We start from the raw sequence: 18794 nt of genomic DNA, 5'->3' as shown, positions 1-18794 counted from the left end.
AGAGAGAGAGTCTTAAGTAGACTCTGTGCTGAGCACAGAGCCTGACATGGGACTTGATCTCATGACCTTGACATCATGACCTGAGCTGAAACCAAGAGTCAGATGCTCAGTCAGCTGTGCCCCCGAGGCGCCCCACCCCCCCTTATGGATGCCCTTTTACCTGACTTGGTTTCTGACACTTCATGTCAGGCTGCTGCCCATCCCGTCACGACACAGATGCTCTCACCATGTGAAAGCTTTCCTCACTCTGCTTAAGCTGATATCCCATACTAAACACCTTTCCTGCCTTTACTTTACCCTGTGCCAGGTCACTCATCTAAAAGGATGCCCTCCATTCCCTGCTTGTGCTTAATATTCTATGACAGTTTGTCACTGTGTGTGGTTGCCCCCCTCACCCTTTCAGGCTTTGACTCCCCAGCACAAAATCACCCTCATGGACTCCATCACACTATGTCACCCTCACCCGCTCTAGCTCTGACATGCTTTTGTAGGCTGCCACCATTTGTGATCATATTCTTCATCATGCTTGGGTTCTGATATCCATGCCAGGCTACCCCTTTACACTGTCACCCTCTGTAAGCTCTGACTCGTGCCCCTCACCCTGTTCTTGTTCTAACACCGTGTTCCATGGAGGCCCTTCTTACCTACTTGGGATCTGACACTCCACATAGGTTAATCCTACGTGACAACCTCCTCGACTTTTCTGGTTTTGACGTTGTTTTGGGCTACTGCAGCTCCTTCTCCCTACCCTCACCTCTAGTGTGGATGCCTACTTTCTCTGTTCCACCAACAGCTTTATGGCTGAACTGTTCAGGAAGGGAAGAAAAGCTAAAAATCATATTCTTAATTTTACAATCAATACATGAATATATTGCATTCCATAACAAAATCATCAAACAATTCTTAAACTAACATCTTCCTTCCATGCCTATAATCCCTAATCCCATTGCTTTTCTAGACGCAAACACTATTATCAGTTTGGTATGTATCTTTTCAGACTTTTTCCTTTGTGTGTTTATATATATAGATACATATATAGACACACACACATATATATATGTCTGTGTGTCTATATACATATAGACATATACATATGTGTATATAGACACACGTGTATGTGTGTATACATATATATGTGTATATATATATACACACACACATATAGTTTTGATTTGTTTTTGAAGTAAATGCTATTTTATACATGTTGTTTTTCAGTTTTTTCTTAAGAAGAACTTAATAGGCGCACCTGGGTGGCTCAGTCGTTAAGCATCTGCCTTCGGCTCAGGTCATGATCCCAGGGTCCTGGGATCGAGCCCTGCATCGGGCTCCCTGCTCCGCAGGAAGCCTGCTTCTCCCTCTCCCACTCCCCCTGCTTGTGTTCCCTCTCTCACTGTCTCTTTCTTTGTCAAAAAATAAATAAAAATCTTTAATAAAAAAAAGAACTTGGGCGCCTGGGTGACTCAGTTGGTTAAGCCACTGCCTTCGGCTCAGGTCATGATCCTGGAGTCCCGGGATCGAGTCCCGCATCGGGCTCCCTGCTCGGCAGGGAGTCTGCTTCTCCCTCTGACCCTCCCCCTCTCATGCTCTCTCTCTCTCTCATTCTCGCTCTCAAATAAATAAAATCTTTAAAAAAAAAAAGAACTTAATATCTCTTGAAGTCACAGCTTAGCACATCTAGATGGAGCTATTTCTGTTTATTCATATGCTGTATAATATTTCATCAAATGAATTTACCATGGTTCATTTCCAATATTTTGTTATTATTAACACGGCTGCAGTGAACAGCCTGACCATGCCTTCTTAAGCCCAATGTGTGACTACGTATATAGTGACATTTCAGGGTCAAGCATTTTAATTTTAATAATGATAACAACAACTTAACATTTGCTGAACATACTTGTTCTAACACCGTTTTAAGTTCTTTATAGATACTTTCTCATTTAATTCTCACAAAAATTTGTTACTATAATTATTCCCGTTTTTCTCAGATGAGGAAACTAAGGAAAAGAAAAGTGACCCAAAGTCGTAGAACTAAGTGGTAGATTGTATACAAGAGTGGATAGAATTGATAAGTGATTTAGTTTAAGAAGTGGGGACTAGATAGACTAGGAGATTTTACTTACCTATATATCTGAACGAAAGGTTGTAAGATTATTATAACACAAGAAAGCAAAACAGTTTGGTCTAAGAAAAGGAAATGGAGGATAGTAATTAGTCATCATTAGGCCACATGTTATATATATAATTCCATTTGGAAAATCTCTTTGATATATCCCTGTTATGAAAAGTTTTGCTTTATGGAGAGTATTACATAGCAACATTTCAATTTATTAATTGGAAAATAGCACTTTAAAATCTTTCTATGAAAAGCATAAATATCCAAAATAATATTTGTTTGACATTTTATTTAGCAAATCAAACATATAACTGAGCTTTCTCATCCCTAAAAATAACTACTCAATCATGAAAAGTCACTAACTATGGGGTCGGAATAGATGATACGCTGAGAGACTGTATTTAGTGCTGTCACTTGTCAGATTTTCTCATAAAAGCCTATTTTAAAACGTGACTTTGCAAAATCAGTTAAATGCAGTGGAAGAGATAGGGCTAAAAGCAAACATAGAATTATAGATTGAAACATGCTATTTTTTTTCCATAGCATTCAAAGCAAAGTTAAATTTTAACATGGGTGTTTTATATCTATAATTAGTAGAAATTAAGCATTTCTGGATTTTTTAGAAGACTATGAAAGATGATATGATTTGAAATTAAGATCCTTAAAATAAATTGATCTCTGAAATCCACTTGAATTTTTTAAAGATTTATTCATTTATTTATTTTTAGAGAGAGAGTGCGTGCGTGAGTAGGGGGAGGGTCAGAAAGAATATTCAAGCAGACTCCCTGCTGAGCACAGAGCCCCAAGCGGGCTCCATCTCATGACCCATGAGATCATGACCCGAGCCCAAACCAAGAGTCGGTCATTTAAGTGACTGAACCACCTAGGTGGCCCCGCTTATATTTTTTTTATTCTTTATGTATACTTGGCTCAGATGGTCACCAAATCAAGTCTCTTTGGAAAGTTCAGAATAAATAAAATTTTAATTTTTTTCATAAGTTTTTAAGATGATTGCAATAAATTATATGCACATAAATATTTACCTATTCAAGCTTCTTTTCTGAGTAAATATTGATAAAACTGTATTTGCTGTAAGATAAAGTTTTTAAAGATTTTATTTATTTATTTTATTTGAGAGAGAGAGAGCATGTGAGTGTATGTTGAGGGGGGGCGGAGGGAGAAGGAGAGAATGTAAGCAGGCTCCACAGTGTGGGGTTCTATCTCACAACCCTGAGATCAGACTTAACAGGCTGAGCCACCCAGGTGCCCCTGTAAGATAGTCTTTAAAGATACCTTGTTCATGCACCAATTACCTGTTTTTCTTTTATTGTAGCAAAGAGCGAAACAAAAATAATATATGAAGTAGGGAATGGTGTCCTACTAGTTTGCTTTAACCATAGCAAGTGCCAACAGATCTTCATGATAGATACTCTCCCCCACACCGACTTTTTTTTTAATGACACTAAAATTATCTTACTATTTTTCTTTGCAGTTTTTCTTTACATCTTTTGGTGCCAGAGATAGAAGTTACCTCAGTATCTTTAGGTTGTGGCAGAATGTACTATTAGAAAAGGTAAGTGTTCATACCAGAGGCAGGTGCTTCTTATAATATCAACCTCCCAGTGTTTGTGAGTTGAATTTTTCTGGAGTTTTTTTTTTTTCTGGAGTTAATTTTGACTAGATTATTCAAATTCTAAGATGAAACTTGAAGCAAAACAGAATCCATAGTTATGTTAAGATGTTAATTTTACAGTAAGTCTCGACCCCTTTATCTGCAGGGAATATGGTCCAAGACCCATAGTGGATGCCTGAAACTGCAAATAGTACTGAACTCAATATAGATGCTATGTTTTTTCCTATACATCCATACCTATGATAAAATTTAATTTATAAATGAGGCACATTAAAAGATTAATAAAAATAACCAATAATAAAATAGAATAATTATAACAATATACTGTAATAAAACTTATGTGAACATGGTATATCTCTCTCTCAAAATATCTTATTGTACTATACTCATCTTCTTCTTGTGATGATATGAGATGGTAAAATGACTGCATGATGAAATGAAGTGAGGTGAATGACAGCCATTGTGACGTATTGTTAGGCTACTTACCGACATTCTGATGGTATGTCAGAAGGAGGACAGTCTGCTTCCTGACTGTAGTTGACTGTGGGAACTGAAACTGGGGAAAGTGAACCTATGGATAAGGGGGACTACTGCAATTCCCAGGGTAACCACCAAGAAAATAACTTTAAAAATATGGTAAAAGAAACATCAAGGGAGTTAAAATGTTACACTAGAACTATCTATTTAACATATAAGAAGGCAGTAATGGAAGATGTAGATACATAGAAAACAAATAGCAAAATGGCAGACATTACATTAAATCATTAAACATAAATAGATTAAGCACTTCAATCAGAAGGCAGAGGTAGGCAGAAAGAATGAAAAAAAACAAAAACACATGATCCGACTATATGCTGTCTATATGAAACAGGTTAGATTTAAAGATACAAACAGATGGAAAAAAGTATACCATACAAATAGTAACCAAAAGACAGCTGAAGTGACTGCAGTAGTATCAGACAAAATAGACTTTAAGACAAAGGTTAATAGAGGCAAGGAATGATATTTTATAATAATAAAAGGGTCAATCCATCTGGAATTTATAACAATTATAAACGTATATGCACCTAATAACAGAGCCCTAAATTACATGAAACAAAACTAGCAGAACTGAAGGGGGAAATAGATAATTCAACAATAATAGTTGGAGATTTCAATACCCCACTTTTAATGATGGATGGAACAACCACAGAGATCAACAAGGAGATAGAAGGTTTGAACAAAACTACAAACTAGAACTAAAAGACATCTATGGGACACTCAAAGCAGAATATACATCTTTCTCAAGTACATGTGGAACAATCTCCAGACAGACCATATGCTAGGTCATAAAAGAAACCTTAATAAATTCAAGAGGATTGAAATAATACAATGGACTACAGTGAATGACATTAGAAATCAGTAACAGAAATTTGGGAAATTCATAAAAAGTGGATATTAAACAAAACATTCCTAAATAACCAATGAGTGAAAGAAGAAATCACAAGAGAAGTTAGAACATACTTCGAGTTAAATGAAAACAGAAACACAACATACCAAAACTCATGAGGTGCAGTTAAAGCAATGCTTAGAGGGGATTTTATAACTATAAATACCCATATTAAGAAAAGGAATGATCTCAAATCAATAACCTAACTTTCCACCTTAAGAAATTTGGGCAAGGGAAACAAACTAAACTTAAAGCGGAACAAGGATATGCTAAAGATTGGAAGAGAATGAATGAAATAGAGAATAGAAAGACAAGCAACAGAACAAAAAGTTCTTTCTTTGAAAAGATCAATAAAGTTTAACTAGACTGACCAGGAAAAAAAGCTTAAAATTATTAAATTCAGAAGTGAAACTGACAACATTACTACTGACCTTACAAAATGAAAAGGATTCATACTATGGACATCGTATGCCAACAAATTAGTTAACTTAAGTGAAATGGACAATTGTGACTAAAAAGTCATAAACCATTGCAACTGCTCAAGTAGGAATAAAAAATCTGAATAAACCTATAACAAGGAAAGAGATTGAATTAGCAATAAAACATCTATCCACAAAGAAAAACTCAGGCCCAGATGGCTTCATTGGTGAATTCTGCCAAGTGTTTACTGTAGAATTAACATCAATCCTTCACAAAGTATTTCAAAAAATAGAAGAGGAGAGAATACTTCGCAACTCAGTCTATGAGGCCAGTATTACTTTGATAACCAAGTCCAGACAAAGAACATCACAAGAAACCTACAGGACAATATTTATGTTCACTGTGTCTGTGTTCATTTTGTTTATGAATATAGACATAAAAGTCCTCAACAAAACCAAACCAATTTAGCAAATCAAATCCAGCAACATATAAAACAATTATATGCCATGACTAGGTAGGATTTATACAAGGTTGATTGAACATATGAAAATCAGTCACTGTAATACACTATATTAGTAGAATAAAGGACAAAAACCACATGATCATCTCAGTCAATGCAGAAAAAACATGTGACAATATCCAACATCCTTTCATGATAAAAACAAAAACAAAAAGTGGGACTACCAGGGAATTTCTTTGACTTGATAAAGCTCACAGCTAACATAATGGCAAGAGACTAATGCTTCCCCACCTTAGGTCGGGAACAAGACAAGGATGTCCTTTCTTGCCATTTCTATTCAATATTGTATTGAAGGTTCTAGCTGGGGAAAATAGGCAAGAAAAAGAAGTAAAAGACATCCAGATTAAAAATGAAGAAATATAACTATCTCCACTGGCAGGTGATATGGTTTTATATATGTAAAATTCTTTTTTTTTTTTTTTAAAGATTTTTTTAATTTATTTATTTGACACACAGAGAGAAAGCACAAGTAGGCAGAGAGGCAGGCAGAGAGAGAGGCAGAAGCAGGCTCTCCAATGAGCAGGGAGCCCGATGCGGGACTCGATCCCGGGACTCCAGGATCATGACCTGAGCCGAAGGCAGTCGCTTAACCAACTGAGCCACCCAGGTGCCCCTATATATGTAAAATTCTAAGAAAGTCTGTAGAAACCCATTAGAACTAATAAGTTCAGCAAGTTGCAGAATATATGATCAAAATACAAAAATCAATTATATTTTATACACTCAAAATGAACAATCCAAAAATTAAATAGTTCACTTATAATAACATCAAAAATAATAAAATACTTGGGAACAAATTTAACAAAGGAACTTTAAGATGAACACTGAAAGCTACTAAATATTGTTAAAAGAAATTAAAGAAGACAAGTGAAAAAAAATCTCATGCTCATGGATCAGAAGACTTGATATTGTTAAGATGGCAATACTCCCCAGATTGATCTGCAGATCCCTATCAAAATCCCAACTGGAATTTTTTTTTTTTTAAGAAATTGAAAAGCAGATCCTAAAATTCATGTGGAAATGCAAGGTACCCAGAATAGTCAAAACAGTCTTGAAAAAGAAGAACAAAATTGGATTAATTAGTCTGTTAGGGCTGCCATAACAAAATACTAGAGACTGGATGGCTTAAACAACATAAATTTATTTTCTCATGCTTCTGGAGGCTGGAAGTCCCAGATCATGGAATAGGCAGGGTGAGTATCTGGTGAGACCCCCTCTTGTTGGCTTGCAGCCTTTTCACTGTGTCCTCATATGGCTTTCCCTCTGTTCATGCACACTCTTGTTATCTCTTCCTCTTATATGAATACCAGTCCTATTAGGGTAGGGCTCCACCCTCACAACTCTGTCTTAACTCAGGCTGCAATAACAAAATGCTGAAGACTGGGAGGCTTAAACTACAGAAATTTATTTCCTCATAGTTCTAGAGGCTGGAAGTTTGCGATGGGGATGGCAGCTTTGGTTGGGTTCTGGTGAGAGCACTTCCTGGCCTTCTCATTGTGTTCTGACTCAGCCGGGAAGGAAGGACAGAGCCAGAGCCAGAGCAAGCAGACTCTGGTGTCTTCTTATAAGGGCATTAATCCCATTATGAGAGTCCCACCCGCATTTACCTCATCTAAAGCTAATTATCTCCCAAAGAACCCATCTCCAAACACCATCACATTGGGAGTTAGGGTTTCTTTCTTTCTTTTTTTTTGGAGTTAGAGTTTCAACATATGAATTTTGAGGGGACACAGTTCAGTCCGTAGCAACCTCATTAACCTTAATTTTCTCCTTAAGTTTCCTATATCCAATTATAGTCACATTGGGGGTTTAGGGCTTCACCTATCAACTTTAGGGGGATGCAATTCATTCCATGACATTGGAGAACTTGCACTTTTTGTTTTGATGTTTACAACAAAGCTGCAATCATCAAGGCAGTAGGTTTACTGGTGTGTCTAGACATATACATTAATGGAATAGAATTGAGAGTCCAGAAATAAAATCTTACACTTATCAGCCCTAATTTGATTTTTGACAAGAGTGCCAAAACAGTTCCACAGGGAAAGAAGTCTTTTCACCAAATGGCACTGGAATAACTAGATAACACATACAAAAGAATGAATTTTGATTCCTACTTCAGACCATATACAGAAATTAATTCAAGATGGATCATAGACCTAAATGTAAGACCTTAAAGTATAAAACTCTCAGAAGAAACTGTAGTTATAAATCTTCATGACTTTTGGATTAGACAGTGGTTTCTTAGATATGACACCAAAAGCTCAAATGACAAAAGAAAAAAAACAGATAAATTGGACTTATCAAAATTAAAAACTTTTATACTTGAAGGTGTCCATCAAGAAAATGAAAAGACAACTCATGGACTGGGAAAAATATTTGCAAGTTCTGTATCTCATCAGGTATTTATATCCAGAACATATAAAGAACTCTTACAACTCAACAAGAAAAAGACAAATAACCCATTAAGAAAATACACAAAGGATTCAAATAGTCCTTTCTCCAAAGAAGATATACAAATGACCAATAAGTGCATGCAAAGATGTGCAATGTCATTAGCCATTAGGGAAACATAAAACCATAACGAGATACCACTTCACATCCCCTGGGATGGCTGAAATAAAAAAGACATTAACAAATGTTGAGGATATGGAGTCACTGGATCTCTCATACATTCTGGTGGGATTGTAAAATTTTGAAAACTTTGAAGAACAGTTTGTCAGTTTCTCAAAATGTTAAACATAGTTACTGCATGACCCGGCAATTCCACTCCTAGGTTTTTATGCAGGAGAATTTAAAGTGTATGTTCACACAGAAACTTGCACTTGAAGGTTCTTAGCATTATTCATAAAGCCAAAAAGTGGAAACATCCTAAATGTTCATCAACTGATGATTGATGAGCAAAACGTGTATTCACACAATGGAGTATTATTCATCAATAAAAAGGAGTGAAGTACCAATACATGTTACAACATAGATTAACCTTGAAGCATTATGGTATGTGAAAAAAGCCCATCCCCAAAGAACATATATTATATGATTCTGCTTTTATGAAATGTCCAGAATAGGCAAATTCATAGAAGTAGAAAGTAAATTTGTTTCCAGGAGGAGGGAGGAATGAAAAGTTGACAGCTAATGGATTTGGGTATCTTTTGGGCGGATGAAATGTTCTAAAACTTGTGATAGTTGTACACCTTAGGATATGCGAAAAACTTCTGAATTGTACAATTAAAGTGAATTTTGTAGTATGTGAATTATAGCTCAATAAACCTGTTAAATCTGTTATTTAAAAAAAAAATGGTTGGGGGGTGGAGTACAGATTTCCGGCTGATAAGAAAGGCTCCTTTGCTGCTGGAGCGCAAACATGGCAGGCCAGAACTTTACCTCCTCTCCTCCCCACTCTCCAGCTAAGACCCTCACTGGAGTGGACAAATTGTGGCCTCCGTGGCTCTTAGGGTTGAATGGTTTTCCAACCTTAGGGCAGCTGCTATGGTCAGGGACTTCCAAACAGTGCCCCACTGGGATGCTTTCACTTCCCCGAGTGCTGGGGACAAGAAGTGGCCTGGAAGTCCCCAGATGGAGGAGAGAGGTGGGGGTGGGGGAGTTTGCTAAGCCTAGCCCCTCCTCCCTCCATAAGGGAATAGACAAGGCTGGCAGTGAAGCACCATGTCCAAGCTTGTTCTACTCTCATGAGCCTTTCTTGGTATTTGGGCACCCTGGCTCCTCAGAGCCCCATGTTCAGATGCATTGTTACAGTTGCAGTGGGCTGCTCTTACTGGCATGGGCTGGAAACTCCAGTGTTGCCCTAGGGACCTAGTTAATGCTACCCTTCAAAGCCAAGTTTTTTGAGTGCTCTGGAAATCCCCCAGGTGCATTCCCTCATTCTAACAAGGGGCCAAAGACGGCTACTGGGCTACTGCGTTTGGTTATGCACCTGATCTGAGTGTCCTCCCCAAATCCCATTTGCGCTTATCACAGGTGAGAAAGTTGGTATACATCCTTATGAAAACAAGTAACTCCAGGGAAGTGACAAAGTTCAGGTTTACCGATGAGCCAAGGAAGAAACTGAGATCTGAACTTTAACGAAAATATTTAAAAAGCTCTTTGGTTTTTTTTAAAGGTTTTATTTATTTATTTATTAGAGAGAGAGAGAGAGAGAGCGCGCTTGCATGAACAGGGGGGAGGGGCAGAGGGAGAGGGAGAAGCAGGCTTCCTGCTGAGCAGGGAGCCTGATGTGGGGCTGGATGTGGGGCTTGATGCCAGGACCCCAGGACCATGGCCAGAACTGAAGACAGGTGCTTAACCGACTGAGCCACCCAGGTGCCCCAACCTTCTAATTTTTTAAAGTGATAAAGCCACATTGGTTAGATTTCCTGATTTTTTGTAATACTATTAAAAAAAAGGCAAAATCTATAAAATACACAACATAACTACAGAGTTCTATAAAACAACACAAGTCATTTGAATAATACATCTTATATATATTAAAAATATTTTAAGAGAATTTAAGTTAATATTATATTCATGTTCACTTGTAATTGGGAATCTGAGAGTAAGAGTAAATATGTCTTACTTAGCTTACTTCTTACATGAGAAGGCCTTAAAAACAAAGCACATTAATCTAGAAAAAAGATTAAGGTATATACAACAAAGTGATTTTAAAATTGTGTGTATGTGTATGTGTGTTTTATTGATTTTTCCAATAAAAAAAAATCCACAAAAAGGGGAAAAAAAACGGAGACAAATATGGTGCCTTTGAAAAAGAACAATTTTTTTTTAAAGATTTTATTTATTTATTTGAGAAAGAGAGAGAGCATGAGCAGAGAGAAGGAGAAGCAGACTCCATGCTGAGCAAGGAGCCCAATGCGGGACTCGATCCCAGGACCCCGGGATCATGACCTGAGCCGAGGCAGACATTTAACCAACTGAGCCACCCAGGGTGCCCCAAGAAAAAATGCTTTTATTTTTATTTTTTCTTAAGATTATTTATTTGACAGAGAGAGAGAGAGAACTCACAAGCAGGGGAGTGGCAGAGGGAGAGGGAGAAGCAGGTTCCCCACAAAGCAGGGAGCCTGAAGTGGGGCTTGACCCCAGGACCCTGAGATCATGACCTGAGCCGAAGGCAGACGCTTAACTGACTGAGACACCCAGGCTCCCCAGGAATGCTTTTTTTTTTTTTTTTTTTAAGATTTTATTTATTTATTTGACAGAGAGAGACACAGCGAGAGAGGGAACACAAGCAGTGGGAGTGGGAGAGGGAGAAGCAGGCTTCCCGCGGAGCAGGGAGCCCGATGTGGGGCTCGATCCCAGGATCCTGGGATCATGACCTGAGCCGAAGGCAGACGCTTAACGACTGAGCCACCCAGGCGCCCCAGGAATGCTTTTAAAAGTACATTTTTTTTCGGGGTGTCTGGGTGGCTCATTCAGTTAAGTGTCTGCCTTCGGCTTGGGTCATTGTCCTGGGGTCCTGGGATCAAGCCTGAGTGGGGTTCCCTGCTCAGCAGGGAGTCTGCTTCTCACTCTCCCTCTGCCACCACCCTGTCATGTTCTCTCTCTCTCTCTCAAATGAATAAATAAAATCTTTTTCAAAAAATAAAAGTACATCTTTTTCATTCATAAGGTTCCTCTGATGCATGGCTTCAGGAAGAACAGTTTATTTCAGATGTTTGGCTTAGTTTAACATAAATCCTCAATGTTTAGACATGTGTTTAAACTGTCAGTATGCTTATTCGTGCAGTAATTTATATCATTTCAGCTTAGTTCACAACCTTTGAGCTTAGCACCCTTTTTCTAGATAGCTCATTGAGTATCTGGGATTTGTGCGATGGTGGCCACCGCATTCTTTGATACAAACAATTGATGGTTTCTGTCTTTTGTAAATAATTGTGCAACCATGGTTTAAGATAAGACTCTATAGAGGCCCTTCCCCACCCTCAGCTATTTTGTTTAGTTTAAAGCTCTTACCCCTTCCACGCTCTGTATCAGAGCCAAGCATTCCTGCCAACTGTTTTTGTAAGGTCCAAAAAGTAGGAATGGTTTTATTTTTTATTTTATTTTTATTTATTATTATTATTTTTTTAGGGGAGTGAGGAGCAGAGGTAGAGGGAGAGAAAATCTGAAGCAGGCCCCGTTCCCAGCGCAGAGCCCAATGTGGGGCTTGCTCTCACGACCCTGAGATTATGGCCTGAGCTGAACTCAAGAGTTAGACACTTAATGGGCTGAGCCACCCAGGGCCACTGGCTTTACATTTTTAAACGGTTTTTCAAAAAATAAAAGGAATATTTCATGACAGAATAGTATTTCATGACAAATTCAGATTTCACTGTTCATTAATATAATTTGACCGACACATAGCCATGCTCGTTTGTTTATTATAGGGCTGCTTTCACACTGCAGCAGCAGAGTTGAGTAGTCCCAACAGAGACCGATTTGTCTGCAAAGCCTAAAGTATTTGCTATATGGCCTTCCACAGAAAGTTTTTGACCTCTGAACAATACTATAGCCAAATTTATCTTTTTAAAAAATGTATACCTACTAATATTAGCTCCCTGCTTCATACCCATTTCCCTTGGAATAAAAATCTAAAATTTTTTATAAGGACTGCATGATCTGGTGGCAGCCCACCACTCCAGCTTCATCTCAGTACATCTTCCCTGTTCTTAAATGTTCTGCCTTTTTTTCCCCCCTGCACTAGATCTTCAGACATGGTCTTTGTGCCTGCTTCTTTCCCACCCCTTAGTTTGAAGTGATACTCATTAATAAAACTAAGTCAGATCCATTCCTTCACCTTTCTGTAACATCTTGCACTTTTCCTTTGTAACATTCATTACACTTGTAATTCTTGTTTTATTTCTGTTCTCCTCGCTTGACTATAAACATCTTGAAGATAAGGACAATGTCTGTCTTGTTCATTGTTTTATGTCCAGTGACAAGTGCAGTGTTTACTATATAGCTGGTTTGGCATACATCTTGATTTACCCACTATCATCTAGCACTCTGTCAATAGTGCCCTTTATTCTCAAAAGTGGACAGTAATTTATAGGGTTGTATTATAAATAGCTGATGCTCAGTAAATACCTTTTGACTCAATTTAGTAAAGCCTCAATGATTTAGACTCCCGATAATCATTACATTTAAGTAACAACACTTTTTCACTTCTCTGCTCAAGGAAAAGGCAAATGATGGGGAGAAAACACAGGCATTTAGTTACAGAAACAACATTCAAGGTATGCCCTAAGTTGAATGTTCATTTAACTCAATTTCTTAAACCTCTTTGTGCCATGAGAACAAATGATTATCTTGAAACACTAAAGAATCCTCAACTGCTAAAAGAATGTTATTTTCTGTATACTTGAGTTATTAAGAAAACAAGATGTAGGGACGCCTGGGTGGCTCAGTTTGTTAAGCGTCTGCCTTCGGCTCAGGTACATAATTCTGGGGTCCTGGGGTCCTGGGATCCAGTGCCCCGTTGGGCTCCTTGCTCGGCAGGGAGCCTGCTTCTCCCTCTGCCTGCCCCTCCCCCTGCTTGTGTTCTCTCTCTCTCTCTCTCTCTCTGATGAATAAATAAAATCTTAAAGAGAAAAAAGAAAACAAGATGTGTATATATAAGGTTATTACTTTTTTTTTTTTTTTTAAAGATTTTATTTATTTGAGAGAGAGAGAATGAGAGACAGAGAGCACGAGAGGGAAGAGGGTCAGAGAGAGAAGCAGATCCCCGCCGAGCAGGGAGCCTGATGCGGGACTCGATCCCGGGACTCCAGGATCATGACCTGAGCCGAAGGCAGTCGCCCAACCAACTGAGCCACCCAGGCGCCCAATAAGGTTATTACTTTTAACCGGCTGAAAACTTAAAAGACTTTTGTTTAAAGCTCAAATCTTAATATTAATCCTTTCATGTTCCTCGTGATATTATCATATAATTGGATTTAGGATTTTTGATACAATACAGGCAGGATGAATCAAAATGTTCTTTTTGCACTGTTTTTCTCAGTTAGATAATAGTGGTCTCTCTTGCCAGTACATAGGGGCTGCTATGAAGCTAGCTCTTCATGCAAATTGAAGAGTACATTTGAGAGTGATTATTATTATTTTTTTCTTGAGAGAGAGGGAGAGGGAGAGCGAGTAGGGAGAGGGCCAGAGGGAGAGGGAGAGAGAGAATCCCAAGCAGGCTCCGTGTTCAGAATGGAGTCCGAAGTGGGACTCTACCAGAATGGAGTCCGAAGTGGGACTCAATCTCTGAGATCAAGACCTGAATCAAAATCAAGAGTTGGACCTTAACTAAGCCACCCAGGTGCCCCGAGAGAGTGACTATTTAAATCCAGGGCCTCTGAGAGCAGAAATCTGCACACAGTTTAAATTGTAAGCGTCAAAGAGACAGAATGGCTTTCAGACTTAGTCCCTAAGGGCAGAAGGAGATGCATGTGTCAGAATTAGGGATGAGGTGATGAGAGGCACTCTTCAGATGTGTACAGACGCCTCCCTCTCCAAATTATGATATCTGTCATTCCAGCTTCTATTTTGGGAATAGCTAATAGGAGAATGACAAAAAGGGGTCCTGTTCCTCAGGTGCATTGGGGGAAAATGGTTTAAAAACAGTTGATTGAATGTGTTAGTATATATAAAGAAGGAATATGTCAGTCTGAAGGGGGTTTGGCTGGACTTAGGCCAAGAACTTAGGACTTAGGACAGAAAGGTAGAGTCACAGAGGCAGACTGTTATCATTAGACAATGTACAGAGATGAGTCATCAGGCCACACCAACATCACAGTTGGTCCTTGAAAACTGTCCACCTTTGCTCTGATTCCATGCTTATCATGCAAATTTCTGATTACTAATACCTGACTGCCAACGTGTTGAGGCACCCTGTGTGGCAGAAGGAAAGATTTTGGACGATTAGAAAGGCCTGTTCCCCTATTGTGCATTAGCATATTTACCACTGAGTGAGTATATGAGGTCTGGGAGTGTGGCTTGTTAAAGTCAGCCACTCTGAGTGCAACTCCAGGGCGCTGACAATGCTGAGGCCATTCTCCAAAAAGTGGTCAGTTTATGAAGTTAATGTCAAATTCTGAAACCTTTTGGAAGAGTGGCATCCCGCCTTCTGCAGACTCCTCAGCCTTATCAAATCCCCTTATTCTTTCTTGGGCCTCTCCCCAATGATTACTTCTTTTGGAATTACTTGGAAATCTAGAAGTTTTCTAGTAGTGCTATAAATCTAGTAAGTGCAACATTCAAACCTACCTGGGAAAAAATAAATGTAAAATTGCTAACTCTTTTAGTCACATTTTCTATATAATAGCCTGGTAATGGAGAAGTATTTGTATTCTTATACTGTTCCCTCTTTTTTACCTTTTTGATTAGTAGAACTCCTCCACCTCTTTTCCCTTGGTCAGTGAAGTGTGCCTCCTTCTACCTGGTCCCCTAAGCCAGGAACCTGGATGTATCCTTGTTCCTTACCTCTTCTTTTCCAACCATGTCGTGTTTTTCATGAAGGCCCTCATCGTGTCTAGCTTGAACCATTACAAAAGTCTCCTAATGATCTCTTTTTAACACTGTAATCTGTCCTTTAGATTGTTACCAAAGCAATAATAGTTTTAAAAGAGTATCTTTCAAAAACACACTTTTGAACTTTTTACTTTTCTATGTGAAACTAGTAGGTGACTTTTTATATTTTAACAGTGTAGAGCCCATATTCTTCAGCATGGCATACAAGGCTCCTCATGCTCTGGCTGCTTCCCCCTTCCCACTGACTCTTTTCCTTCTCCCTTCCCCTTCTTTCCCCACCACCAATGCTAGTCATGGTGAACTGGTTTGCCAGGCTGTTTCACTCCTTGGCACATTTGTACTTGCCATGTATGTGGTCCTTGTACTTGATCTGTCAGCAACCACTATATACTCCCTCCATTTTGAGCACCTTCTTCCCTTGATTTCCATGACAGCATTCCTTCTGGACTTCCCTCTTACCTCCCTGGTATTTTCCTCATTTTTTTTTTTTTTTTTTGTTGGCCACTCCTCTTCTACTCAGCCTTTGTGTACCAGGCTTTCTTGGGGCTAAGTCTTAGGTTTTCTTTTCCCCCTTAAGCCTACTAAATTTACTATATACTCATGGTTTGCTATAGGGATTTTTGTATTTAGCACAGGTATATAAAATCACTTCCAGTATAGCTAATGTATATTTTTCTCATAGCAATTTGGTTACCATAGTAGAGTAAGGATATCTATCTACAGTTTCAGCCTGTGAGAACTACCATAATATGTCAAAAGCACTAATTTTTAGACAGTGGACTCTAGCCCCCATGTGTGCTCTCTACAGTTTGAGGGAGTAGTATTCTCCATTGTCACTCTGGTCCTTCATTCTGCTATTGCATACAATAATTAGGTTTTAACAACCCCCACCAAAGGATATCATCGCAGTTCATTGAGTAGCATTTGATGTTGTCCACACATCTTACTAAATTAAATGGAATAACTAGGTAGAAATTGGGGCAAGCTGTGATTTTTCATTTAGAAGAAAATTTTTCTTCAGGGAAATAAATTGGAATTGGTAGATGAGACTCTCTGTAGTGTTTATTACAGTCCAGGTCCCTGCCAGGAAATTATTCTGAAGAAAGTAAGAAATATTTTTAAAGGAAAGAACTATTGAGTAATGAAGATACAAACTTTTCAGTGATGAATGATGTGCTGAGTGCTTATTGGAATTGCTCAAACTGAATAGCTTGCTCTTCCTGTTATTTCCTGGCGTTCCATTTATAATACTCAAGAGATAACAATCTTTGATAGTTGTAAAGGGTTAATACACAAGTCTGATGGGTCTGCTACATCCATACTGAAGAAGTGGCATATGAAGTAATAATGACATCGTCAGAGTTGAATAGAAAGTGTTAGCATGGAGAAAAAATTTAACCCTTAATATATTTAATCTCTAAAATGAGATTGGAATAATATTGCGATAGGCATCTTACATAATTGAGCACAAGCAGATATTTTCATTGACATTTTATTGTTCCTAATCTTGTGTGGAAAAGAAGAAATTGAGAACTGTCCCTTTAATAAAATCCTGTTTACCTATCTTCTTTTAGTAGGAGTGGCTTAGGAACCTGTAGAGTGAGGTGTAACTACCACTTCTGCATTCTGACCTGCAACCTTGGAAAGAGTGCTGATTCTACAGACCAGGAAGTGACAAATAATGTGCTTTAAACTCAGTAGAACATGTCTTTCATAAGGAAAAGCCTCTCATAACGAAATGAGAAGATTAAAGCAGTGATTTCACATAGTTGTCATTAAGTATTTGGGACTCTGATGCAGATAAAGACTGCAGAATACTTAGGATACAAAGCTTTCTGGGCCAGAAATTGATCTTCTGACTTTTGAGTCTTATCTGATTGCTACTTGGTTCATCTTTATTTTGTTAAAGTACTCTCTACAGGCTGAACCTGGGAGACCCTCCATTGTTTGCAGGTAGGTGGTCAGCCTTTGTTGAAAATTGAGGTTGTTTTCTAAAACAACCTAATTCAGAGAATTATTATGGGCGCCTGGGTGGCTCAGTCGGTTGAGCAACTGCCTTCGGCTCAGGTCATGATCCCAGGGTCCTGGGATCAAGTACCACATCGGGCTCCCTGCTCTGCGGGGAGCCTGCTTCTCCCTCTCCCACTCCCCCTGCTTGTGTTCCCTCTCTCGCTGTGTCTCTCTCTGTCAAATAAATAAAAAAATCTTTGAAAAAAAAAACCCACAGAATTATTATTCAGAGAATCATGAATATCAGTCTGGGTATATGTTTTAATGTTTAAATATTCAGTATGACTACAAATAACCACATTTTTTGTGACTTCTGACCAACTTTGTAAAGTTATTTTTAACAAATTAGTAGGTCTGTAAGATGGTGAATTTAAAAAAAGATGGTAAAAAAAAGATAGTGAACTAAATGAGTTCTATTTTGTTTTCCATTAATTTATATATATGTACATACTTTATACCTTTTATATAAAATACTATATATACTTTTATATTTTTATATTTGTATATATAAATATATACTTTATATATAAGAGTTCATATATGTATAAACTAATAGATAAAAAAGTATATTACTCTATTTACTGTTAACTTCCTGATAGTATTTGATAATATATTTTAAACATTTATTTATGTAGTCAAATAAAATTGTGTTTTTGTTGTTAATATTTTATGTCTAAGTTTCATATCTTTCACTCAGGAAGCTGTCTGAATATTTATCATTGGTTTATCCACTTCCTTTAGTCTGTTTTTGGAATACTTTGATATTTATTATTCCAGAGAAGTTTTTATAAAAGGTTAATCTTCCACAAGTATATTGAAATATTTCTTGTTTCTCTTTATAAAGTTAACTGTCCATTTATGACACTAAAAGTATTTCAAAGATAGTGTCTTTGAAAGATTGAGTTATTAGTATGAGCTAATTGCTATTCACAAATGTCTTTTTTGGTGTGGGAGTCAGAAAAGAAATGTGTGGGGGTACCTTTAGGATCAAGGACAGTGGCTCCTTAACTTTCTCTGCCACTAGTGATCCTTTTTATTTTTCTTTTATGGACACTAATCTTCAAGACTTTGCCCACCAAACAAGTGGTGTATACTAAAGAATAAAATGTTAGAACATTATTGTTCATTAGACACACATTATTTACAATGAGAGTTTCTTATCAGCCTT

At 37.9% G+C, this 18794-nt stretch overlaps 1 protein-coding gene across 7 annotated transcripts in view; it reads left to right on the top strand.

Annotated features, from left to right (window-relative positions):
- LOC115937600 (protein Aster-C) overlaps positions 1-18794 on the top strand; it is an 87582-nt gene that overhangs the window by 31900 nt on the left and 36888 nt on the right. For 6 of the 7 annotated variants that reach the window (XM_081796799.1, XM_081796804.1, XM_081796793.1 and 3 more), the window contains one exon: positions 3609-3689. In XM_081796799.1, the coding sequence (XP_081652925.1) occupies positions 3609-3689 (81 nt within the window). Of the gene's footprint in view, positions 1-3608; positions 3690-15762; positions 17570-18794 lie in introns of those variants that run through there. The other variant, XM_081796838.1, reaches the window with a different exon arrangement.

The sequence above is a fragment of the Leptonychotes weddellii genome, chromosome 1 (genome assembly GCF_054177405.1).
Source record: "Leptonychotes weddellii isolate Sample4059 chromosome 1, ASM5417740v2, whole genome shotgun sequence".
Taxonomy (NCBI): domain Eukaryota; kingdom Metazoa; phylum Chordata; class Mammalia; order Carnivora; family Phocidae; genus Leptonychotes; species Leptonychotes weddellii.
The sequence above is the reverse complement of the archived record's forward strand: the minus strand, read 5'-3'. Positions and strand labels throughout refer to the sequence as shown.